Below are 26,861 nucleotides of genomic sequence, written 5' to 3'. Positions count from 1 at the left end.
CCACCTCCAGCTGTGGGTAATCTGTGACGCTTCAGAGAAGGAGACAGAACCACACCCCCAAAAAATAGATGGGGAAGGAGGCAATCCTTCCTGACCCCAACAGGGGAGCGGCTGGAGCCCTGAAGCATGAAATAAATCAAGACAAAACTAATAATGCTGTATAGCGAGGTAGGGCTCTCCAGGCAAGCAGCTCCCAGCACTTTGCAGACAAGAGGGTGACGCTCATAGCTGAGGACTCTGTGGGTGCCCTAAAAAATAGTGGGTGCACAGCACATGCCGGCGGGCCCCGCTGATCAGCTGCTCCCCCTTCCCCCAGCACCTCCTGCCTCCTGAGGATCATCTGTTCAGCGGCGTGTGGGAGACGCAGGGAGAGAGGGGGCGGAGCAAGGGCAGGGTGTGCTCGGGGAGGGGGCAGGAAGAGGTGGGGTGGGGCCTTGGGGACTAGGGGTGGAGCAGGGGTCGAGCTCCCCCTGCCCCCCCCCCCGGCAAATCAGAAAGTCAGCGCCTCTGAGCACAAGGTCTAGGAAACCCCTGCATTCCACGCAGGCCCTATTTTCAGGGCATAGGCAGGATATAAGCAGCACATAGACGCAGAGGAACTGCCCACGCCCATGGCCCAGCTCGGCCGGTGTGCTTTCCCCGACAGCCACCAGCCCCAGCTGTTTCAGAGAAAGGTGCAGCCGCGGGTTGTTTCCCCGTGGGATAAATTTTCACATGGAACATTTCCTCCTAAACCCTTTGGTTAGAGGTTGGCTGGAGGTTTGGTGCACTGAGGCTTAGCGTCCTGGTGCTGATCCTCCGCACAGCATGAATTATATCTCTATTTTACAGATGGGGAAACTGAGGCACAGAAGCACCATGGTTGGGGGTAGGGGCACACGATGAGAGATAGAACCCAGCCCTCCCGATTCCCAGCCCGCCTATAGGAGGGCTGCCGGATGATGCTCTCAGTGGAGCCAGAATCTGGCCTCCCCAACCCCAGGTTAACCCACAGACCACGCTGCTGATCCAGGAGCAAACACCTGTCGGAGTGGCTGACTTCAGCAAGCGATGCGCCCACCAGGGCGCCGTGCAGTGGCAGACACTGCAGAATCTTTGAGCCATGCTGACCTGCCAGGCTGCCAGGTCCCAGAGTGATGAAAGACCCGCCCCCCCACCGCGTTGCAACCCTCTTGAAAACAGGAAGGAAAATCCTGCGGCGAAAGAGGAGCAAAGAAAGCTTTGGACGAGCAGCTGCCTTACTGCGGAAATGAACGGGATCTGCACTCGCAGCAGGAGGAAACGAACCCACTCAGGAGACCTTTGGGTGTTAGGGCTGGGCGGTGGGTCAGAGAGCCATCCAAGGCATGAATGGAGCAATCCAACCCTCCCCTCTCCATCCCTCCTCTGCCCACCGCAGCCCGAACACTACGAGGTCTTTTAAAATAATTTCTGCTTTGATGAATTGCCGGGGAGCTTGCAATTGCTCATAATCAAAGGGAGGAAAATGCAAATGAGAGCCAGTCGAGAAGTATCGGCACCAACCGTTTATTCCACTGCACCGTGCCAAGAAGAATTAAAACAACATTAAACTCCCAGCCATAATGTTTAAGTCCTCGTTTCCAAGTGCCAAATTGCACCACTCTGGATCATACAGATGTTTGTTAATTATGCTAATTTTTATTAAACTATTAAAACGAGGAGTGCACAGCACAGCAAGCCAAAGCCCGGCACCGAGTGAACCCTGCTCTCGTCTGGAGGTGCTAATTTGCTAAGATGCTGACGCCTGGGTTTAGGGGGTGCTGAGTAGCTGGGTTTTTCTGGGGCAAGGGAGGAGAGCGATGGAAGACTGTTTCCCTGGAATCTACCTCATCAGCTTCCAGCAGGTCCTGCTTGCTCTGTGCTTGCAAATATTGGGACAGGGGGTGCGTGGGTAGAAAGAACTTAGCTGAGACAATCATCTGGACGTTCGTTGCTTTGAGAAGGTGGTGAACAGGCACCTGGACCTGCTGAGATGGGGTCTGACACGCACACTCCCTGCAGGGCGATACACACCTGCGGCTCAATGCCACCATGCATGTGGCCAGAGGATCTCCAAGCCTTTTGCATGGCCTCATGTATCCCCATTGTACAGATGCGGCAACTGAGGCAGCAGAGGAGGAAGTGACCTTGCCACAGTCAGCGACTGAGTCCAGGTTGATTTACAACCCAAGGAGTCAACATCCTCCCCTTCCCCGTCCCAAGCCTCCTCTTACTTGCACCAGTTTAACCCCGTTGATTTACACGTCACTTCTGATTTATCCCAGGGCAAGAGGAGAGTCTGCCACCAACCCCTTGCTCGGTACACACAGGTAACAAAAACCACCCGCTCGGCATGCCAGGAGGCCCCAGTTCCGCTCTTAGCCCTGAGACCTCCTCCCTCAAACTCAGAGATCTGCTCCCAGCAGGACAGCCCACTCCGCTGGCCCCAGCGCTCTCTGCATTTCCTCCCGGCAGCGACGAGTGCACCCGAAACAGACGCTCGTTCCAATAACTGGCAGCCAGTGGGTTTGCGCGCAGGGCCGTAAAAGGATTTATGCTGCTAATCTCCAGCAGCAAGGGGAGAACAAACACACACACACCCCGCTGTAAAAGGAACAGCCAATTCTATAACCGAAAACGCGCCACGGCCACCAGCACAGGGAATATTTCACAGCTTGAATCAGCCTCCAGTGGTTTCCCTGTTGCCATTTATGGCTGCGCGAACATCACGGCCCTCCTTAGCGATCCGCTTGTCGCAGGGCCTTGAATCCCTCCATGGGGCTGCAAATGCCCTGCCAGTAGGTGTCGGGGGAGGGAAGCAGCAGGCTGCTCCTCATAAGCCTGGAAAAAAGGAGATTGGAGCCCCTCTGCTACATGATTGCTGCATTTTAATTTCCAGCCACCCCTGCTGCTTCCTATTTGTGTGATCTCTTCCAAGGCAGCTCAGCCATGACCTGGAATGACCATCCCTGTCCTGGAACAGAGAGATGGCCAGGCCAGATTCTCAGCGGCTGTAAATCAGTGTAGCCTTGTTGACTTCAATGGAGTTACGACGACCGAGGGCAGCTGAGGAGCTGGCTTTTGCCTTTGAAAGTTCAGGCAAAGACCTGTTGGGGTTTTCCAGCTTCCCATGTTAATTTAATTCTAGGTCTCGTGCTAATGGTGCCCCACATCCCCACCCTACAGGGCCCCAGAACCAGAGGGCAAGAGGAAAATGAAGCCCCCGGTTCACTGAGCCATAAGAACGGCCATACTGGGTCAGACCAAAGGTCCATCCAGCCCAGTATCTGTCTACTGACAGTGGCCAATGCCAGGTGCCCCAGAGGGAGTGAACCTAACAGGTAATGATCAAGTGATCTCTCTCCTGCCATCCATCTCCACCCTCTGACAGACAGAGGCTAGAGACACCATTCCTTACCCAGCCTGGCTAATGGGCTTCCCCACACATCTGGTCCCACCACTGGAAGGGTCTTCTGCTCCTGGCGTGGAAAGAGAAATTATTTGTATGGCGAGAGGACAGCTCTGTGGTGCTGCATGGATACGGAGCAAGAAACAGTTGCTGGAGAACGGCAGAGCTGTTATCCCTCCTTGACAGGCAGGGAATGGTACTGTCATCTCCTGTCTCCCAGGCCGGTGCTTTTAACCACAAGCCTGTCCGCTTGGACCCTGAAACTGGGGCTGCATCCCCTCCTAGTCCGCAGGGTCATCAGGGGAACACTAGCGTGATATTAACATTGCTGCAAAGGCAGCAACTGCTTCTCCAGAGTGAGCATTCCCCCCCCATCGCCAAAATACACACGGTTCCTTTCCTTCTACCAAAAGCAGAGCCGACAATATTTACTCCCCCCCCCCCCCCCCCCCCCCCCCCCCCCCCCCCCCCGGCTTCTGGCCCTGGCCGACATCTGCGCGCTTTCTGCCCGTCCTCGTAAACAACCAGTGCCTCCTTCAGGAACACAATCCATCAGCCCCCCTTCGCGCAGAAGATCAATGATGCTTTGATGGATGCCCAAGGAAAAGCCAATCAATCAGGGACTTATCGGTTTATGATTGCTTGGCCCCATTATCAGCGCCTGTGTGTCATACATTATTGTTAGTCAAATGGAGGCTCCTAATTCATAGGTGAGGCATGCCTTGTGCTGTTAGAGGGTCAGCTGACACGAGGAGTTTTATACCAGGTCAGCTATATATCTGTTTATCTAGAAAACTGGCTCCGAGCTGAAGCTAGCTCTGAAATTTAAAATTTACCTTCCCCCCCCTCAGGGAATTCAAAACTTGAAGCCAGTGGAAGACACACAGTCACTGCTCAGAGACCCTGTTTATTTAGGCAGCTCTCACCTATGTTTTTCCAGCATGGGGGATTTTTATTGGGTGTCTCCAGAGGAAGAGGGGACCGTGAATCAAAGGCTCAGCTCTGTGCTAAACTAGGAGGCGGCTTCCCCGATACTTTGGCTCCCAGCAAACCATCCTTTTCTCCTCCCCCCGTTCCTCGTTTATTATTCAGCCTCGCTCCAGATAAATCACAATAAAAATGAATGATTAAATTTGCCCCCAACGATTATTTATTTGCTCTTGCCAGGAACTTGTTAAATGGATACCTGCAAGCCGGGAGGTGGACAGGCCTAAGAGCACAAGCGGCTGGGAAAAGCCAAGGGATGGCCGGTCGGAGTGTAGGAAATCCGGGAAGTAGCATCGAATGAAACGCCACCATCCCCACTTGGGCAAAGCCGCCACGAGGGGAGAATGGGTTTAGCCCAGTTCATGCTGGACAGCACCAGCAGAATTTAGGAAGGAGCTGGCCACTGTCCAGGTCCGTGCTGCGTGTGCAATAACGTGCTTACTCCCAATGACTCCCCCCGGGGGAGCTTTGCCTGCAGGAGGAGGTCAGGATTTTGCAGGTAACTTAAAGGAAAATCATCTGTGCAATGCCGTCCATTTCGATGCCTGCCACAATAAGCTCGGTTCATCCCTGGCACAGGCCCCGGACTTGCACCACAGATGAATTTGGCCCAGAGACAGAGATGGGTGCAGAAGGCCCAAAGACATTGCCTGACTGGGAATCAGATGAGCTTGTGGTCTCTGTGTGTATGCAAGCTGCAGTGGAGGGGTGTTGTCTGCTAGGTTAAAAATCTGCTCCCCGTTACTGTGGTGTCAATCCAGAGCGACTCCGGGGAAGGCAAAGGAGTGACTCTGCATTTACACAGGTGCAGGCGCAATCTGGATCGGCAGGCGAGTGCTATCTGATGAGGCCCATGGACAGCACGACACGGGGCACTGTGTAGGACCCCCGCTAGCTCAGACAGACAGACAGATGCAGGAAAGACTTGCAAAGCAGCTCTGTAATTGAGGCAGGGGGTGCACACTGAAGAAGAGGGCAGGAGAGGTACATTCATTTGCAAGATGAAAAAGGAAGGGGGCGGGGGGGAAGTGCAGAATTTGGAGACCACCGCGGCTGCCCCATTTCCAAGCTGATGGAATTGTGAGATCATGTGAAACTGCAGCATTAATATTTATTCCATAAAGCACGCGGCTCACAGCTTTGCACCATTCTGCCGCGCTCTGACCGCAGCACCAACCCTCAGGCACAGCAACACAATTTGGAAACAATGTGACGGAAATGTTTAATCTGCTCAGCCCATCTGTGCTGCGTATTTCTCCAGCGCTCCCTGAGAGAGCCGCCTTCGAATCTCCACATCGCCTTTAATATTCTCCTAAATCACCTCCCCACTGCACTTCAAGGGCCATTGCTACAATATCACAGGTTCATCTAAAGTGCACCAGGCTGGGGGGGGCCCCTGAAGAACAGGGGTATGGGGGGGGAAGAGACAGGGTGTTACTTGGGTTATTTTTTATTTCAAAATAATTTCCAGGGACAGTCTTTCCATGCCCCTTGGAAAAAAAAAGTTATTGTGTTTTTGCTGGAAGGTGATTAGTGAGACTGTTTAGAACCAAACAGGCTGGGATGGAGGAAAATCATTTCCGAAGAACTGTTTTTATTAATCTCCTGCCCGGCCGCTCACGTTCAGGCACGGCTTTCATTCGGCTGGCCTTAGGGTCCAATCCTGCTCGCAGGACTGACCCCTTGGGCAGAGAACGCCCTTCTAGAGTGGTGAAAAGCACTGGGGACTGGAAATCAGGGCACTTGGGTACCATCCCAGGTGCTGGGAGGACGCAGGGTCTGGTGGTTACAGCTGAGAGTCAGAACACCTGGGTTCCACTCCCAGCAATGGCACAGATTTATGTGCCTCAGTTTCCCCTGTTTTGTAAAACTTGAATGAGCCCAACCCTCCCCATACCTGGGGGGAGCTGAGGGTTATTTACATAATGCATGCACATTGCACAGTGGAAGAAAGACAAAATACGAGACAATCGACTTTTTTTTTTTTTTTAAACACATCCATCACTTCCATATCAGGTGGGGGGGCAGCTGATTGCAGGGGCTCGCTCGGGGTCTGATCCTGAGAGGTGCCTAGCTCCTTTGACTTCCCACCAAAGCCGAGAGGGAGCTCAGTGCCCCACAGGCTTAGGGCCCCTCACCTGTGCTCACGGGGAGGGGGAAACTGAGGGCGCTCAACATCTGCCAGAAGTGCTTGGTGCCCCTGGCTTGTGGAGCTGGGAGTGCGTGTGTGCACACGGGGTCCCATTCTGCGCTAGGTCCCCACCCCCGAAACCTGCCTCCGGCTGGGAAAAAAAAATCAGGATCCATTTGAGCTACTCTGTGCATTAAAAGAACGGGATAATGGCCACATTCAGCACCATTCGCTGGCAAAGGAGGGGATCGGGGATGGACAAGGCGTCCCAATTGTGGAGCCTCCAGCCTGCCGGTGTGTTACATCATCTGCACACATAGGTGTTGCCATGGCAGCTGCTTATAGCTTCATTTCCTGGATCCCCCGAGGGGGGTGTCACAGCCGGATCCACCTGCTCTTTACCCTACCCTCGGTGGGGTCATAGTGAGGTCGCCAGAATAAATGAACGTGGGTACTAATGATCTGTTTGCTGGCTGTTTATGCTCTGTGTGTCAGGGGCACTCACATTTAGAGAGCTCATTATGGCTGCAATTAGACGGCACCATTGCTAGATATTTAACTCCTTTTTCTTTTAAATTAGCATTTTAATAACGTGCTTTGAGCAGGAGAAACAAAATGACCATTTTTCATGGCCAAACTTCTTAGCTGTAGGTGTAACTTTAATGGTAAAGTTGCGCGGAAAGCAAAGCAGGAGCGGTTGGTTCCCCTTCCAACTTTCCCCCCACTTCCAGTCTCCCTTCCACATGAGGGGAAAAAAAAATAATAAAGGGAGAGATTTTTATTTGCTTTACTGCACATTTGATTTCCTCAATGTGCTCTGCCGCCAATTAGATTCAGCTTGAAAGGCCCGAACACTGGGGCCTGACGAAAATTAGCAGGCACCGGAGTTAAACTTTGTGCGTGACCTGTGAAGAAAGCTTGAAATAATTGTGTGTGTGTGTGTTTGTATAAAAGGATCCATTTATTTCAGATTCCCCCAGCTGAAAAAAGGAAAGGAGAGGGTGGGGGAAACAGAAGAGAGCACCCATTAGAAGATCAGTGCTATCAAAATATCTTTATACAGTAACCCCCAGGGACACTTCCTTTCAAAAGGTCACTGCAATTATTTCTGTTTCGTTCATAACTCTTCTGATCCTCTTATAAAATTGAGTGGGAAAAAAAAATAAAAAAGAAGAGGAGATAAGATACTACCTGTAATTACTGATCCTAGAAGGGAGAGGGATGGCAAATTTATAAAGGAAGCAGAGGGCTGGGAAATTGAATGAGATAGAAGTGATGCTACAGTGGGAATTGAGTCTAGGAGTTTAGCTTTCAGGAACTTGAAAAGGCCCCTGTTTTAGTCGCATGTGGCTTGAGCAGCTGAAAAGTACAAAGACCAGTAACAAATGGGAACATTTCCCTCAGTTCCCAGGGTCATTTTATGATGGCTGTTTATTTCCTTTTAATTTGGGACCTTAAGCTAAATATCATTTTGCAGACAAGGAAGTGAATGGGACTCCAGAAAATGTGTTGGTGTGGCAAAGAGAGGTTTGGCAAGTGTGTATGTGCGCACACGTACAGTTAGAGAGCAGTGCGTAGGCGAGACTGTTCGCAGTTAGGGTTGGAAGGATGAAATTATTAATGGTAAATATTGGTAAACGTGAATTTCACCATAGTCACACAATCCGATGGGAAAAAAACAGCTCCAACGAAATATACAAAAAGGGCCGAATGAGAACATATTACAGTTTGATTCAAGGCTATTTACTTTGTCTATTTGGATGTCTGATGTTGACAATTGGTGTGTTAATGGTTATAAAGCTTCCACTTTTTTAATCTCAACATCTGCGGTCATTAAATAACTGTCGGACTTCCCCTAGAATTTCCTGTAACTGGGAAAAAACCCAACCAAAACTGAAAACAGTGCTTAAAAAGAAACATCACTATTATCTGTCAAAATAATTGAAAAAGACAAAGGAAAACTTGAATTCTGCCAAGTCTGTGCACTTTATGCGTCTGTAGGAAATGAGACAAAAGCATGCACAAGAAAGTGGCTTTAAAACACTTCTTTCTTTCCTACCCTCTTGGAATCCCACATCCAAGTTCCGCCTGAGATTTTCTATTCGGACACCGGGTTCACAACTCTTTCCATGACAACAGACGGGAGGGGATTTAAGGGTGACAGGAGTTTGGAGGTCAATAGTTGAAGACCAGGAGTTAGGGATCAAAAACACTGGGAAAACAACCCCCCCGCCCCACACACACACAGTTGAAATAAAGATGATCTTGGTGAACTAGTGAGGAATCAAAAAAGGAGAAAAGTGCAAGCGGGAACTAAGGCAAGAAAAAAGCAGCTTTTGTGAGAACAATGGTGTAAATGTTTACTCTTTTGTATCAGCTCAGGTGCACCTTCGAAGCGGCTGTTTCATAAATACAATACGGATGGCAGAGGCTATAATTTGGTGATAGCTACCCCAGGACATATCTAGATACACTTCTGTTATTTTAATTAAATACTGCATTATGGTTTGTGACAACTTCATCGCTATAGCGTAAATGAATTTGGAATTAAAGTCTTATTTAGGCATCCAGCGTATCCCCCACCCCTCCATTTCTCAGTTTTACAAAGCAAAGGGCTATAAAATCAAGATGTTTGTTCATTTACAGATGGAGCAATGTGGAAAAAAAAATCCGGGGGGGGGAACATACTATAGAAGCTGACTCTGAAATACTCATGGCTTACGAGCATTCTCAGACAGGGGAGAGAATTCTTTTGATCATAAGTGGGCTATACTGAGTATTAATTGTGTGTGTTTATTCTTATCTTTCAACCTGGGCTCGTCTGAACAATTATACTGATGGCCAGGGGATTTTTTTGCCTCCTCTGTTTAGTAGTTAATAGCCAGCTTTTAATTTTTAAACTGCTGATTTGTTACTGGCTCCGAACAGTAGAAGTTTTTGTAAATTTCATTGGTGATCAAGGGGAACGGAGCGGATTGCGGTTTTTGGGCCATGGCTGGAGAGGCGTTACGGCAAAGGCAAACTTATTTTATTCCCAGGAATGGGAGTTTCAACGCCATCAATCTATTAACTTCCCTCTAATGAAACTAGACCATACGTGACATTTTGCAATATAACTGCTTTAAATGTTACCACATCAATTGGCTTAAATGTTACCCGCACCTCATGAACCGGGATATGGTTTTATAATTCTCTCTCTCTCTCTAACAAACAGAGATTTCCACCAATATTTTACACGATCAGAGGAAACAACAATGAAGCTTTAAATATAGGTGCTCAACAGGCAACAAGAAAAGAAATTTACAAATAAGTTTTGGGACACTGCAAAAGGAGTTTTCCCTTCCTTGCCCATTTGACAAATCAATGTAAATTTTAAAGTGTTCATGATCTATTTTTTGTGCATGTAATTTGGATTTCACACTAAATATTTCCATTGTCCAACTTACTGTTAAATAACTGACAAAACAGCAAACAAACCAACCCTCGCAGGAGGGGAAAAAACTGACATCCGAGTCATGTGAAAGTTATTGTCAAAGAAAGATTGGTCTGAAAATGACACCATGCTTGAATATTTTTCTGTTTTGGCAACCCCCAGAAAAAATGTCCCCCTCCTTTTAAAAAATAAAACCGGGGACTCTGTAGACATTTGTTACATTAGAAACAAAAGCTTTTTTGCCACACATTTTAAACAGGGCATCTGAATGAAATGTCACCCCCACTCTCTTTGGCAGATTAGCAAAAGGTTTATTATTAAATCTCTGTCAAATAAAGGCAGAATTGACTCGGGAGAAGCTGCTGGTTATAATGCTGGCTTCAGAAAATGGAAGGATTGTCACACTTAAAGACACAAATTTCCTCTGTAATATATTCGAATGGAAACCTCTGAATTCAATACTACACGGGCATATCTAATAAATTCACAATATTTCAGCCTCAACAGCCTACAACGGTTAGTTTTAAAGATTTATGTGGTAAAAAATTACTCAGTGATGAATATAGTTTATTCTGTGCAGTATTGGAGGGTATAAGGAATTAAGCTACTGTCTTTAAACAGTGAATTTATTATTACCTCTGTCAAAGATGAAGTCTTTAACAGCATTTGTTATAAAATTCAGCACAAAATAAATGGTCTGAATATTAAAAGGAGGGGGAAAAAAAAGCTGGAGTTTGCAAATGCACTGGTGGTTCTGAAGATGAACCCAAGAGTGCTGCTAAAGTTTGCAGTTCTGGGTAAATTCTTTGGTACGCTCCTGGGAAACGGTCATGTTCAGACTTAAAGGGAGGCTGGTGTGTGTAAGATTTGGATCTCACTTGCAGCAGCGTAAATGCATAGCAAAGAACACACTCCGATCTCGCTTATATTAGGGGAACCCCAAGATCGATGATGAATTTCTCCTCCCAGAGACACAGGTGAACCTCCATGGAAAGGAGGAAAATTTTGCTCCTGGGAGCAGCAGGGTGAACTCACTGCAAAGAACATACTCTGATCTAATCTACACCAATGCACTCCAGAGTAAAGGCCAGATCCTGCTGTCTGCTCTACATGGACGCTGGTGTAAATCTGGAGCAACTGCACTGCAATCGAGAGCAGACTCTAGCCCTGTTTCAATACCTGCTCTGGGTAGGGTGATGGGGGAAATAATCGAGACGGGGAGGTAATATTGCCTATCTAAGACAAAGCCAGACTATCGGGACCCTAGCTTAGGATCCAGGATAGGTGGGCAGGTGCGGGGTTGATGGAGGACAAATGCAGCGGGGTTTGGATAAAGTGTCCTGAGTGGAAATGTCGGGGGTTTTCTTTCGTTCTTTCTGGGTTTATAATAAATGGCTGCTGGGCAGCGAGGGCATCATAGATGTGCCATTGTGCTGGCTGCTCGCAGGTCGAGCCAGCCTTTTGTCCTCTTCTGGAATGGGTGTCCCCTCATTTATAAACATTACCTGGGAGGAATGAGGCTGCCAGGGGTTTGTTCTGGACGATTGGTTCCTGTCTGGGGGGGGGGGGGGGGAAGGGGGGAAGGAATAGCCCTCGCCTGAATTTGACCGGTGTATGACCGTTGCCTTCCAGCTGACCCCAAATCCCATCCCCATCCCTCCTCACTCGATAGCCTCCCATCGGGGTTATTAATGGGCGCAAAACCCCATCATCACCATCACAGCCCTCTGTCATCACAGCACGGCGCACGGCGGCTTGTTAACACAGGACCGGGGGCGGTTTTCCGCTTCCCCCTCCCAGCCCACAATAAATGTGTGGTGGCGGGGGGAGAGATTTGCAGATACCATTCCCCTCCGGTGAGGTCAGAGGTGGATAATAGCTATTTGACAAGCAGCAATCAGGTTCATTGTGCCATTCAGACCCACCCCCCTTCTCCCCCCATGCCCCCACCTCCACAAAGTACAGTTGCTGGAGAGTGACAAAAAGGGCCACTAGATGTCACTAAACTCCTCCTTTCGCTCCAAGGAATAAAAACATCTCTCCCCCCCGCCCCCGCCCCACTACACTTTCATTTCAAGCAATTGAGAGAATTAACTTCTCCGGTTTTATGGGCTGCGTGTCACATCCAACTAAGTCCACTTAAAATGGGAAGTCTCACAGTGCTCAAATCATTATCAGAACGTACAAATCACCCGGCCCGGGGGAAAGAGAGCCAGCGTCCTTTAGCTGCCGGGAAAAGGGCAGGGAAGTGGAACCGCGCTTTGCTGGCCTGTCACGCGGCCCAGATGTGCCGCACAATGGCACCAGGATGGCCCAGGGCCCAAGCGATGCTGGAGGTTTGGTACCAGCCCAGAGAAATTCCAAGTGGGAACGGGACCAGCCCTGGCAATATTCACAGCATCAGGAGTCTGGTGAAGGCCCCCGCGGCACTCCCGGTGCCAGATGTGCAACAACAAATCTCTGGCCTGCGGTCCCAATAAGACAGCCAGCTTTAGTACCGGCACGGGCAGTGAAAAGGCCCGGTGCTTGCCGAGCCATGCCAGTGCCATCCTGTTGCAGATCAGGCTATGCAAGCTGAACACCTGCAGGCTATGCCCGTCCTGGGGATTAGCGGGCACCGGTGCATTGCCGCTGGACTCCTTCCACGTCCAAGGGGCAGGCGAGGACTGCGGCACTCATGCCAAGCACAATGAGATGACAATAGCTGGAGCTCGGCAGAACCCGGAGCTGCAGAGAGAAGACCCAGCTTCCCTGCCCCATGCCACAGGCCTCTGGCAGGGCCGCTGCACATTTCCTTTCTAAGGGGTGGCAATGCTTCCGTGGGATTCAGAGGGAAGGGACCTGACACACCGATCTGTTTAGCGGCTAACCTTGCTGCTTCAGGTTACTTACGGCCACGAAAGACTGTACAGATAATTAGACATGTGGTCGGGAGCAGAGAAAACACAATAGCAGCAATGCCCCTCACCTGCTTTAGTGCCTTCCAACAAAGGATCTCAAAGCACCGTGCACATGTTAATGAATCAAGCCTCACCACCCCTGCTGGATGGTGAGTAGGTAGCAACAGCCCCAATTTGCAGATCGAGAAACGAAGGCCCAGAAAGGCAAAGTGACTTGCCCAGGACACCCAGTGAGTCACTTGCCAGAGCAGGGAATATAATCCCGTTTCCCTGATTTACAGTCTCTTGCCCTAACCCCTAGACTATGCTATCCCTCTGTGTGTGTGCTCAGGGGGGACCCAGTTTCTACACCCCCTTCTGGAAACTCGATCAGAGTCTTCCTGCCCTGGTGCCCTGTGCTCCAGAGCTAAGGTTGAGCGTGCGGGCCTGCTGAATCCGTCAGCTACCGATGTCCGCTAACCTCCAAATCACTTTCCCCCCGCTGTTGATGCTCGAAATGTCAGACAGGACCCGAGCAGCAGCCAGCATGTGTTTCAAACACACCAGATGGATTTTTATATTAGCTACTATTTCATGTTCAGACAGAGCGACCGCACCACTAAAACAGAGTTTGCTTCGATGAGATTAATTCTGGGGAATTAATTGGGACAAGATTGAAAAGGAAATTAAAATGCAGCTGAATGAACAGGCTTCTCAAACACCTTTTTCCTCCCCGCCTCCCCCACTCTCCCCCTGCTTAATTCCGACTCAGATTCTGCTGTGGTCCTGAGCATCCATTGAGTTGAGTAATTTACGAGAGAGAGGCTCTCAGGACCAATTGGTTACGTGTGAGGAAGTCAGCGGAAGAGAGTCACAATCTGGAGCCACTGAAGAGAGTTAAAACCCCGCCGTGGTTCCAAGCTGCACTCCCTGTGCTGGGGGGCGGGGGAGGCAGAGGCTGATCCCCAAACAGAGTCCATAGAAGAGAGGCCGGGGGTGGGGGGCAGAGCACCAGGCCGAGAGTCAAGACCCTGACTCTCTCAGGAGGGTTTTACACAGCTGTAACTCCACAGATTTCAGTGGAGTCGCTCCCCATGCACCCCGGGGTCTAGGCGAGGTCAAAACTCTGGCTGTCTGGCTTGCGCGCCCAGCACAACCGTGGCTGCGTCTCTGCTTGCTTGTCGGCAAAACGGTGGGGACCGGAGGTGAGTGATCCTCTTCCGGAAAGTGCTTTGAAAGCCCCAGATGGAAAGGGCCAAGAATTGCTGCCAGAAGGAAACAACCGGGCCGCTCGCCATCAGACCCAGCACAGAGCAACCCACCGTTGAATTAAGGCCTTCAGCTAATCCTGTTAAAACCGAGGTCTCCTAGAAGCAGAAGGCCAAAACGGGGGTTCTCAAAAAGGGGGGCGGAGTTAAGAAGGGAACTCCATAAGTTCCTATAGGATCTCGGTGTTCCACTGGGTCCTTATGCTCATCAGGATAAGACCCTGGGCGAATTCCTTTGGCTCAGAGTCAGGGCTCCACATGAGCTCCTGAATCAGCTCCAGATCAGCCCGGACAAGGTTATGCACAGCCAGTTCCTGCGGCGACGAGTGGGAGAAACAAGCGGCCAGCAAATCCCGCACAGAGCTGCCCTCATGTACTCTGCTGCGTTCTATTCTGCTTCTTAGACTGCGCCCATCACTGGGATATCAGATCACTCGCATTTCCACCACTGGAAATATCCAGTTGTTAAGACAGGGGCAATCCAGATCCTTTGCTTGGATAACCATCCTGGACTAAGCGGCGCTCGTCCCTTCACAGAACTTTACACATAGTGATTAGTCCACCCCACCTCACAGCTGCCCGGCAATTGGCAAGGGTCATCTCATTGTACAGATGGGGAGAGTGAGACTTAGAGAGCAGGATGGCTTGGCCCAGGGCCCGCAGAGGGAATCAGTGGCAGACGGGAAATGGAAACAGGAGTTCCTGTGCTCAGACTGCACCTCCCTATAAAAACCACACAGCCGCCAGGGCCCTGCTCTAATCCAGACCTGCAGCCTAGGAGAATCTTTCAAGAAAGCAAGCTTGGGGGCAGGGGTGGGGGGTGTCCTCTTCCTGAAGTGAGACAGAATCTGATCCATGGGACTGTGCTCCCAAAGGGCCTGCTTCCCACAACATGCTGAGTACCCTCAACTCCCAGTGGGAGCTGGCAGGCTCCTTCCAGGATTGGGCCCCTCGGTCCAGTAGCATGACACAAATTCAGGATTCCCATTGGAAGAGGGGGTTTTCCCCAGTCATGCAACCACAGCCCTGGAGCTGTGCCTCCCTTTCGGACCTAGCTTGGCCCATTGAACAGCACCAAGGGAACCAGAGCAAAGCCTGGCACATCTGGGTTTTGCCCCATTAGTCACAGAGGGACCGATTTGCAGATTTCACTCATGGAGTGTGGGGGCTCAGTTCAGCAGAACCTCCCAGGATAGACTCACGTGCTGGGCAATTGGACCAAAAAACAACTGCTGACTCATCCAGGCCCAATGGGGAAGACCCCCTGGGCCAGTACGGCAACCTGTTGGCAGAGCCAAGAGAGGATGTTCTCAACCCTGGCCAGGGCCGGCTCTAGCCATTTCACTGCCCCAAGCATGGCGGCACGCCACGGGGGGCGCTCTGCCACTCACCGGTCCCGCGGCTCTGGTGCACCTCCCGCAGGCATCCCTGCGGAGGGTCCGCTGGTCCCGCGGCTCTGGTGGACCTCCCACAGGCGTGCCTGCGGATGCTCCACCGGAGCTGCGGGACCAGCGGACCCTCCGCAGGGATGCCTGCGGGAGGTCCACTGGAGCCTCCTGCTGCCCTCCCAGCAACCGGCAGAGCGCTCACCACGGCATGCTGCCCCAAGCACGCGCTTGGCGCGCTGGGGCCTGGAGCCGGCCCTGTCCCTGGCCGAAGGAGCCTTTCGGAAGCGACAAACTTAACACTGCCTGAAACTGGTGCTTGAGTGATGCGAGATCCAAGGAAGGGGCTGGGAGCACCCTGCCTGAGTCATGAGCGACCCCCTGGGGCCAAATCACAGACCAGCCCCCACTGTGCTAGGTGCTGCTGTACATACAAAACGCCCCTTAAGCTGTTCATCAGAGGGTGACAGAGCCATGCTCTTCGCACGCTCCATTGTCGCTGCAAACTGGACCAGGCCTACCACCGCAGCTGGTGCCCACCCCACAGCCACTTCTAGGCCTCTTCTGAACAGGAAGAACCAGAGAGGTCGCTTACAACCCTGCTCCCCGCCTTAGCCAGGAGCCTGGCTGAGGATCCTGACTCCGTTCCCCTTCGCCCACAGGCCCGTTCAGCACAGTGCACACAGTTAATTTATTTACCTGCATGCGCCTGACAAAGAAAGGCCTGGTCACACCTGGCTGAGCAACTCAATTACCCCTGCAATTCTAGAGCACTACCACACACAGACTCCATTATGGAGAAACATCTTGCCTGGGGGCATTTTAAATACCAGGCACTTATGCCTGGGACAGGGGAGGAAGCATTACAGAACAGTATGAGCCAAACGGGGGAGGGGCGGGGAGTCAAAACTAGGCTCTCCTCCCAGCCATGGGAGGGAAAGTTGTCCCGTGATTAGCGCACGGGACTCTGAGCAAGGACTCCTGGGTTCCCTTCCCCTAATGTGCTACTGACTTGTCGAGGAAACGGCCACGCTCCGTGCCTCAGTTTCCCCACCTGTGAAATGGGGATGATGATACTGATCTACTTCAGAGGGGGACTGTGAGGTTTAATTCACTCGTGTCTGCAATGTGCAGACAGGAGACACTACAGAAGGGCAAAGGATTATTACTATGCATGCCCACCCTCCTGCTTTCTCAGAGTATTGCAGAATACGGTTGGCCAGGAAGCACCATCCGGGTCTGAATCTATCCTGGATTCAGTTCCAAAAGCTCTTAGCAAGTCACAGCGCACCGAGCCAGTAGAGAAACCTGGCCACATCAATCTCTCTTTGTGCTACCAGCCAGCAAGAACCTGGGCTCCCTTCCAGGTGTCAGACCAAGTCCTTCCATGACTCATTCTCCAGGCTGCAAGGCACAGGAGAAAGCTGGGCTGCAATCATTTCACATCACTGCTCATGCTGTCTTCCTGCTGCTGCTGACGGGCATTCAGATATTGCAGTGCTGGGGAGGGGGCATGTAAACACCTAGACACCGATGTGATTTCCACATCTGGCCCATTAAGCTCAGAGGCCGTGAATCCTCCTAGCTTTGGAGTGGTATAACTGTCCCCTACCTTGCTCAGGATGTAGATGATATCCCCACGCAGGAAAGACAGCTCATCTGGCTGATTGCTGCTGCAGTCCCACATGCCTTGGTAGTAGTTTGCATAATCTCTTGTGCGAAGGCCTAGAGAGAGCGGTATGAACAGTGGACAATTATCAGAGGGTTCCCCCATTTCCCAGAGGGATTGCTTTCTAGTGGCCACTAGGAACCCATTCAGCAGTGAGCCCCAATGAGAACAGACGGAATAGTTCCAGTATTTCTTGTAGGAAATTTTGAAAATTTTGTTTATTAAAAAAAAAAGGTGAAAATTTCCAGTTTCACTAAAAATGGAAAGAAAAAAAAAGTGCATTCAAAAACATTATTTTTAAACCAAAAAGGTTTTTGAAAAGACAAGCCCAAAAATAATGAGGAGTCCAGTGGCACCTTAAAGAACTAACCGATTTATTTGGGCATAAGCTTTCGTGGGTAAAAAACCCACTTCTCATGTGGCATCTGAAGAAGTGGGTTTTTTTTACCCACGAAAGCTTATGTCCAAATAAATCTGTTAGTCTTCAAGGTGCCACTGGACTCGTTGTTTTTGTGGATTCAGACTAACACGGCTACTCCCCGATACTTAAGCCCAAAAATATTTACTAAAAACTGAACTGATAAATCGAATGGTTTCCCCCAATGTTTCCTTTTTAATGAAAACCTAAGATTTTATTACCGGTGAAAAACCAGAAAGTTTCTACCCCTCGGAACGTTTTCCAGGTAAGTTTTTCATTCTGCTCAAAAAAGCCATTTGCCCTCAAAAATCTGTCTCAGTAAAAAGGCGATGCCGACCCCTGGTCTAGCCCAGAGTCCCAAGCATGGAAGCTGCGGCTGGTTGAAGCCCAGGACTGCGGAAGGAAAGTATCATGAAGTGATGCCAGATAGCTACACAGCACCGCTGGGAGGAGGCTGCCAGAGAAGGGGACAAATGGCTTGATTTGAAAAACCAAGCTGGAGGTTTCACTTCATTGTTCAGGGCACCCCTTCTAGGGTGGCCAACCCTTCAGGATTGTCCTGCAAGTCTCCAGAAATTAAAGATTAACCTTTATTTAAAGATGATATCATGTGATGAAACCCCCAGGATTAAGTCCAACCAAAATTGGCAACCCTACCACCTTCTAATCAACCAACACTGACACCTCTCTCCTAGTTGGTGTTGGTCCTGCTTTGAGCAGGGGGTTGGACTAGATGACCTTCTGAGGTCCCTTCCAACCCTGATATTCTATGGAGGGCTGCCCCTGCGGCCACCTCCACAGCCAGTGAATACAGAGGAGCAGAGCAAGCTCCTACCATTTGAGCTAAAGGACTTTCTCTCTCTGCTGTGGGCTCTTATTCTCACTGGACTAAGCGGCTGAGGGAGACGTTCACACTCTAAGAGTGTATCTCCACTTCTAGCTGGGAGTGTTGTTCAAACAGAGAGCAGCAGTGGGAGGGAATCGCAGCCTGGGTACGTGCCTAGTGTCTCGGACAGGCACACAGTTGAGGTGGCTCGCCCTTCCTGCTGCCATGGCTACACTATTTTTTGGCATCACACCCCCCCAGAGTGAAGGGTAGACGTAACATGCAGCCTCCGGGTCTGCCTACACTGCAGCGGGAGCCCAGGGTGAGTAGAAAACAAGTTGGCAGACTCTGGGTTTGTTAGGCAAGGGGTTGAGTGTCTACATGCGTTTGTAACCCCAAGTTAGGAATTGTTGAACACTGGATCCCAGCCTAGGGCTTCAGCTTCTACACTGCATTATACAGGCCCATGTCCAACCCCCCATATCCCAGACTTCCTAGTGTCCTCCCTGTGTGGCCGCTCTAGCCCTTTGTTTGTGGGGCAGTGTGGCAAAACTTGACTGTCCAGAGGACACAAAAAGGCAGCCTGGGGGACTGTGGGATACTTCTGGAGGACTCCCAGAGCATGAGTCTACAGGGGCTGTCTACAACGCAAAGCAATAGGGCTTGAGCCCTTGGTGCCGGCCTGGTTCAGGAATGGACCCTCCATCCCCATATGGTGCTGGGACCCTGATTAACATGATGTGTGTGTAGCCTGATTGGGCGGGGAGGTCTGAGCCTGAGTTCAAACCCCAGGCTTACCCTGCAGTGTAGACAAACCCTCAAAGGCCCGGGATGCCTTAAAACTTAAGCCTCAAACTGTGGTCTGTAGAAAAACAGAGAGAACTCTCATGCTCAAAAAGAGGTGATAATATGTAACTACTGTCATCTGAGGCAGTATTGTTACACCCACTTTACAACCAGGGAAGTTGAGGCAGTGAGAAGGGGAGGAAGTGACCCGCCCAAGGTCATTCAGCAAATCAGTAGCAGAGACAAAAGAACTGAGCAGCTTCACTTCCCAAGCCCCGCTATTAGCTCACGCTCGCTGATGGAGGGTGAGGCAGGAGAGAGTTCTAAAGGGCTAGATCAAGTTGCTGGGACACTGAGAGCTCCCAAGCTCTGTGGCCCAATAAATTAAAAAAAAAAAAACTTCAATAAAACAAAGTGCTAAGGGGCCTCATTCGACCACCAAACGGAAATCACTGGTGTGACAGGGCAGAGAATCAGGCCTGTGAGGCGTAAATAGCAAATACTGAGCACATGTTGCAGGAAATGTTTCTAATATGATCTAAGGGATTGAATGGTAAGGGCACATCTGGAGAGCTGTGCCCAGATTTGATCACTTAAATATGAGAAAGGACATTACAGAGATGGGTAATGATGCAGCAGGGAACAAACAGAATGACTCAGGGACTTGGGGAACTTAAGTAGAAAGGCTGGAAGAAAGTAGGTCTGTATCCTTTGGAAAAATATTAAAGGGGGAATCTAGTGGCAGGGCAAAGATTGTGAAGGGAATAGAAAGAGTGGGAGCTGGTGGGTTATTTAAGCTTGCATAAAACACAGGACCCAGTGGTTATGAACTGAAGCAGAGGAAGTAACAGCAGGCAGAATCTCATCACAAGGTGAATAGTGGATGGCAGACGGCAGGGGGCAGCAAAAAAATGGAACGAGTGCAAACATATTTTTAAAGGGAACTAAAAGGCAGCAAATGCTGTGATGCACAGAGTAACTCAGTACCAGCGGAAGGGACCCACCCCAGCCCTGCTGGCTCTCTCTCGTGGAGCACGACACCACTCAGTTTTGCAGAAACTGGAGACACAAAACATATTCCAGGAGGATGGAACTTCTTGGGGGGTGGAAATTGCTCAGGTTATTAACTAAAATATTAGGAATCCTGTGGATCATTATAAGTAAATCACTGACAAATAGGTTTAAATACAGTGATGGCCACATTCAGTGTGCTTTCCTCTTTGGACAATAACAGGTTTATTATTTCCCCAATATGTTGTGGGGGGTGGGGTGGGAAGGAGATTTGGGACTGAAATATACAATGTTCCACACTGTAAGAAGTCTGAGGGTCTGTACGTGTGATTGCAGCACATGTAGGCGTACCGGCCATGCTTTGATTACGTTAGCTTGCTAAAAATAGCAGCGTAACCTTGGTGGCATGGGTGGAGCCGGTTTGGGCCAGCTGCTTGCACACAGTCCTGCCTGGGACGGTGGCTACATACCTGGGCAGCTAGTCCGGGCCACCATGGCTACTCTGCGCATATTAGTGAGCTAACTCGATCAAAGCGAGCTCAGACACACCTATACCCGCTGCCAGTTACATCTTCTGATTGCAGTGCAGACATCCTCGGAGAAACTGGGGCCACCGACCATTTCCTCCTGGGGAGCTCTACTACCAAAAGAACCAGTGTGGCCGCTGGATATCAGTGGTTAATGAGAGCAATTAAAGAAGATAAGGACATTGCTGAGATGCTCAATGGTTTATTTGCATCAGTTTTTGCTATTCGGTCGAGGCAGCTTTGGAGATCCCTACCCCAGATTTGCTCTTCCCTGGTAATAAAAAAATGAGATAATTTTGGAAGTCAAGTGGCAGAAGTGGAAGCAAATCGATCATTAAAAAAGCAGTAAGTCACTAGGCCCATAGGGGAGATCTAAGGAAACTGAAGCACCACGTGACTAAGCTGTTCTGTACAATGACTCCGCTTGCTCAGGTTGCAGAGGGCTCCCTATGTTGTTACAGGAGCCAATCAGCAGCAGGGTGGTCACCCTGGAGGTGGGAGTTTCTGCTCTATTATCCGAATCTCTGCATTATCTGAATCCTTTCCTGCTCCCCCAGCATGGAGCACAAGAAAGGGGTTCGGATGACAGGGCTTTGGAAAAACCCACAACTTTACTGTCTTTATTAATGATCTGGAAAGGGGGGTAAGCAGCGAGGCAGCCAGGTTTGCAGATGGTGAAATGTTATTTAGGTTAATCAGGACCAGAGAGGGCTGCGAGGAACTTCAGAGAGCCCTAACCAAACGAGGGTAACGGGCAACAGGATGGCAACTGCAATGCAGCGTCAGTAAGTGCCAAATAATGTTCCATGGAACTACTGTGACACCTTAGAGGAATCTAAATTAACTGACTCCACTCTGGAAAGGGACCTGGGCATCATTATAAACAGCTCAATGGAGACCTCCGTGCAATGCACAGCTGTGGTTTAAAAAACAACATCAAAAGCTCAGATGTTAGGTTGCATAAGGAATAGAAGCAGCGAGGGTTCTGTGATGCCTTTACATAAAGTAGGTAGAAGAGACTGGTAATGGCTTTATATAAAGTAGGTGAGTGAGGGAATCTCTGTCATTGGACCAAAAGCTCAAAAAAGTTTTGTACCTTCCACCAACAAAAAAGACATGACCTCACCTGCCTTGTCTCTCTCATCTACGGGGACCAACAGGGCTACAACACCATGGACAAGAACGCAACATAAAAGTAGTGGTGCAGCCTCACCCAGATACTGTGGCTATTGCTGTCCTAAAGAGGGTTTAGAAACGGGAAACAATCACGATCAAGGGCCTGGAAAAAACTCTCATCCCAAGAGAGATGGAAAAGATTGGGATTGTTTACCTTAGAGTGGATCTGAATGAGAGGGGACGTAATATAATGAACAGTCTAGAGCCGGTAATCATAATCCCCAGCTCCTATGTAGTACTGTTCATTCACAGATCACAAAGCGTGTCCTCCTCCTCCTCATTTTACAGCTGGGGAATCAGGCACAGAGATTAAATGACTTGACCAAGGCTACCCAGCAGGCCAGTGGCAGAGGCTGGAGTAGAAGCCAATTCTTTTGAGGCCCAAGTCCAGTGCTTTACCCACTAGGCAACATTGCTTAGATTGGGAACATCTGTTCTCCTTTTCTCATAACACAAGAAAAGAAGGGGACACTGGATGAAATTAAAAGGTTGGAGAATTTAAACCTCATAAGAGCAAATACTTTTTTCACACAACATCTGATTAAACTGCAGAACTCGTTCCTCTTTGTTGAGGCCAAGAACTTATAACATAAGAACGGCCACACTGGCTCAGACCAATGGTCCATCCAGCCCAGTATCCTGTCTTCCAGCTGTGGCCAATGACAGGTGCTTCGGGGGGATAAACAGAACAGGGAATCATCAAGTGATCCATCCCCCGTGGTCCATTCCCAGCTTCTGGCAAACGGAGGCTGGGGACAAGATTCAGAAAGGGAATGGAAATTTATATGGATAGAAAGATTAATCAGAGATAGAAGTAAGTTCAACGCATTTTTTTGGAAGGGATATTAACCTTCATGTGTCAGGGCTGAAACCAATCTCTATTAGAGATCAGCATGAGACCCGATGTGGAGGGCAGATTATCCCACATCTGCTACTGCAGGTTTTTTCCACCTTCCTCTGAAGCAGCTGGTACCGATTACAATTGGAGACAGGATACTGGGCTAGATGGGCCTCGGATCTGATCCAGTCTGTCAAATCTCACATTCCTGTATCCTGTATTCATTACTAAGCCCAGCTGCCACTGCCCTCGGGGGTGAGGCTCAGCCTACACTCGGTCATATGCCATACCAGCACCTAGATGGGCCCATCTGTCTCTACAGAAATTAGTTTTCCATTATAAACAAACAAACCAACCAAGCCTAGATTTTGTATTTGCTTACAATTTGCTTACTGGTTACTTTAGTGCAGCTGCTGCTGCCGCCGATTCACATCAACGTAAGAGGGAATCAGAATCTGGGGAAATCAGTAGTCAAGAAGAAAACCATCCAAACGAGGCTATTGCCACGTTTTCCTTCCCGCAGCTGCACTGCTTGAAACAACAGTCAAAGGACGAGCACAAGCTGCCCCTGTTCATTTCAGGGGTGGCCTTTGACTCTGAAGCGTAACAACGGCAGTCTAAATAGCAACCATTTTTTGTTGTTTTCATTTGAGCAGAAACATCCTGCTACTCCAGGAGAGGACGGAGCTGTGGATCGTGGGAGGAGCCAGAGATTGCGGGTGATTGTCGAGTGGTGGAATTGGGCTGTGCCTATCCTGGTAAAATGCCTTACAGATGCGGCTACCCTACCTCCCCCTTAGCTAATTCTAGCTCAGAACACAGGGGTTAAAAGGAACCAGTTGCTAAGAGAAGAAAACGAGACTCCTGGCCAGATGAGACTGCAGCTCTCAGTTTGATTTGCTGGGAGAGGCTGGTTTCAGAGTGTCCTTGTGGCTCTCGGAAATGAGAAACAATAAGGTTTACATTAGCCAAATGCTCATCTGGCATTTTGACCATTTGATATAATTAAGAAAAATGCCCATTGTAACCCCCAGCCTCTCAGCTTTCATTTCAAGGACTTCACTCCACCTAATTAGTCTCCTATTCCATTTGGACTGAAGAACAAAAAATACAAGACTGAAGCACAGAGGCAAGTGCTTCCAGCAATGCCACAACCCTGTCCCTTGAAATCCTGCCCAGCAATTGAGAGGCCAGAGACTAATATATTATTCAGCCTGAAAAAGGACAGCTCCTAAAGCAATCATGACCATGCGAATAACTAAAATTGTTATAACGATGAACATTTAGCACCACAAGGAAGATACTAACGAATATGAGCAGGGCATCGGAATGGCTAGGAAGTGGGACAAGCCAACATTTTCAAGGGTGACCTCTTATTTGGGGTCCCCCCCTAGAGATGCCTGGGGTCTATTTTTCAGAGCAGTCACAACTCCATTCCCCCTTAAGCATCAGGCTCAAGGCATCGCAAGCTGGGCCAACAAAATCCAAGGCCAAAATGAGCCAACCGTGGGAAACATGGCCTTTAAAAACCCCAAGCCAACGGCAGTTAGGTGCCCTAAGGGCCTTGAGTTTCAGTGGGACTTGGGTGCATTACTCCTTCCGGCACCTCTCATGTCCCCAGTTTTAGGGAGCTAAACCAAATTAAGGCCACTTTAATTCTGAATGACTGTCCACACAGGGATTTAATGTGGTTTCACTAAGCCACTTTAAATTCACGCCTTTAGTTAATTCGGATTAACTTTCCTGAGTATCTCTGTGTAGACAAGCCCTTGGTCTCCAAGTACATTAATAACTGAAAAGGGAACTGGGAATAGAAAGGGAAAAATGGAAGCCACTCAGCAGCAAGGATCTTAGCTGACTGAACCCAGCCTGTACCTGTTCCAAGGACCTCAATGGCACACCTTTTCCCTGCAGCCCAGGCCAGCACCTCCCTGAACAATGATGCTTCCCTCAGTGCCGGGAAAAAGTAGTCAACATAGTTGCTCTGCACAGACTGAGCCTAAGCCCATCAGTAGGGGTTAGTCAGGAAAGAGAAGTGCCATCTTGTGGGAGCTACATGTGGGCAGCCAAAGACTGAATTGATCCAAGGAAGAAATATTATTTGTATTCCCGGAGCACTCGGAGATTGAGGTTGGGGCCCAAGTGTGCTAGGGGCTGTACAAACAAACAGTGAGACAGAGTCCTTGCCCCAAAGAGCTTACAATCTAAATAGATAAGATAAGAAGTGTGGGGAAACCGAGGCACAGAGAAAGGACGTGGTTCACTCAAGGTCACTGGAAGAGCCAGAAATAGAACCCAAGCTTCCCGATTCCCACTTTAGTGCTCTACCCACTACACGTCGCTGCCGCTGCTTCTGGTTGATTATACATTTGAACATCCTCCTAGGAGCCAGTTCTGAGGAGAGAATTAGGATGTTCAGTGGGGAAACGGAACTAGTTTATTCTATTTTAATTTACTTGCTTAGGTTGATTTGTTTATTGTTTTACGAACATGCCCCTCCAAAATTCCTTCCCTATGTTTCCCCTCTGCCTTCTCTCTTTAGTCAGCTGCATTTGATCCTACACGGATGAAAGCACAGCTTTGTGTCATGACCAAAGCATGGTTTATAAATAATGGGACAACGTCTGTTTTCGAAGCTTTGGGGCGCTCGTACCTGCTGTAGCAGCCATATGCTCCAGTGGCCTAATAACTCATCATGCTGGTGGGGCATAAAGGTGGGAAAACAACACCACAGAAACGTAACATTCAGAAGAATTCTCCTTCACCCCGATCTTTGCAAGGAGCTGGAACTCAAACTCATTTGGCCGTGTGAGCCAGTGACCCTGCAGCAGTGATGGTCCATCTCAAGGTCTTTCCTGGGTCAGGGAATGACCATCCAGGAGATATAAGGACTTATATTGGCCGGGGGAATTGGCTGGACCTTGTGCTCAGCTTGCAGCTTCACAGCAACACTGGGAGACTCTGTCGCAGGCAGAACTGGTTCAGCCAGGCCTGAGCTAAAAACCCCGTCCGGCTTCTTGTAACCGGGGCTGGCTGGGAAACAAGAATTCCATTCCGTGGAAAATGTTGAGGTTTCAAAATCTGTTCTCATTCTCCATTGGGAGGAACCAGAGAGCTTTGGAAATCTGTCACAGAAAGAGAGTGAGGCATCCCAGAACAGCCACTCGCCTGGTGACGAGAGCACTCACTTGGGATATGGGAGCCCCAAAGTTCCAGTTCCGGCTCCCTCGTTTCCGGGCGCTCACTTGGCATATGGAAACCCCAAGGCTCCAGTCCCGGCTCTCTTGTTTTGTTCAGAAATTCCACCCTGGATTGGAAGAAACCTTCCGGACAAAACTGTTGTCCAAACAATTCCCTGCCATGCAAAGTTCTGGTTTCAATTGACCGGCATTTTCCAACTGGAAAAAAAAAGAACTTTTGGCCAAAAATTCCCAACCAACCCTACTTGTGCCCAACACCGGCAGGCCTAGGACAGTTGGTGGGCAGGTAAGTAAAACAGCATAGCCACAGACAGACAGGCCAGTACAGGTTTTCAGGACTGACACCTTCAGCACCAAAACCGCCACTTGAACTAAAAGGGGGGACTCCACTGTGCAATACACCACTGAAGTCTCCCAGTCAGGTCACTAGACGGAGGCATATTCACGTGTACTAAGCCAGCAGACACAAGGCGTTGTACAGACCGCGTGGGCACTTTTTCCTCTCGTGCACACAGGGTGCATCGTGAAATGACAGCCGCCCAGATCTGAGCTACTCAGACCTTAACGGCCATGGCTTTTTGGTGTGCGCAGAGGGGTGAATAAAGCTTTCAACCTGGCTGAATCTGCTCTGCTCATGTGGTTAAACCTCCCCCTTTAAATTCTGGGATGCAAGCCCCACGGAAAGGGGGCAGGAAGAAGCCCAAGGAGGCGGGTCTCAAACCAGATTTTGGCCAGGAGGCTGCAATTTCCTGAACAGAGCTGTAAAAAGGGAACTGGGGCTGCAGGAAGCTCAAAGCTGCACCGCCCGAGGCTGCTCGCACACAAGGGCTTCTTTCCTGTGGCTGGGGCAGACGCCCGATGGGAAGAGAAGCAGGTGGGACTAGGGGGAGCTGGGCAGGAAACAGACCTTCCGCTCAG

General features: G+C 49.7%; 1 protein-coding gene across 1 annotated transcript in view; it reads right to left on the bottom strand.

Moving 5' to 3' along the window:
- SKAP1 (src kinase associated phosphoprotein 1) overlaps positions 1 to 26,861 on the bottom strand; it is a 233,702-nt gene that overhangs the window by 1,962 nt on the left and 204,879 nt on the right. The window contains exon 11 of the mRNA XM_050934839.1: positions 17,105 to 17,217. Coding sequence (XP_050790796.1) covers positions 17,105 to 17,217 — 113 coding nt within the window. The remainder of the gene's footprint in view (positions 1 to 17,104; positions 17,218 to 26,861) is intronic.

This window comes from Gopherus flavomarginatus, chromosome 25, assembly GCF_025201925.1.
Source record: "Gopherus flavomarginatus isolate rGopFla2 chromosome 25, rGopFla2.mat.asm, whole genome shotgun sequence".
Taxonomy (NCBI): Eukaryota; Metazoa; Chordata; order Testudines; family Testudinidae; genus Gopherus; species Gopherus flavomarginatus.
This window is presented reverse-complemented; position numbering and strand designations above follow the sequence as displayed.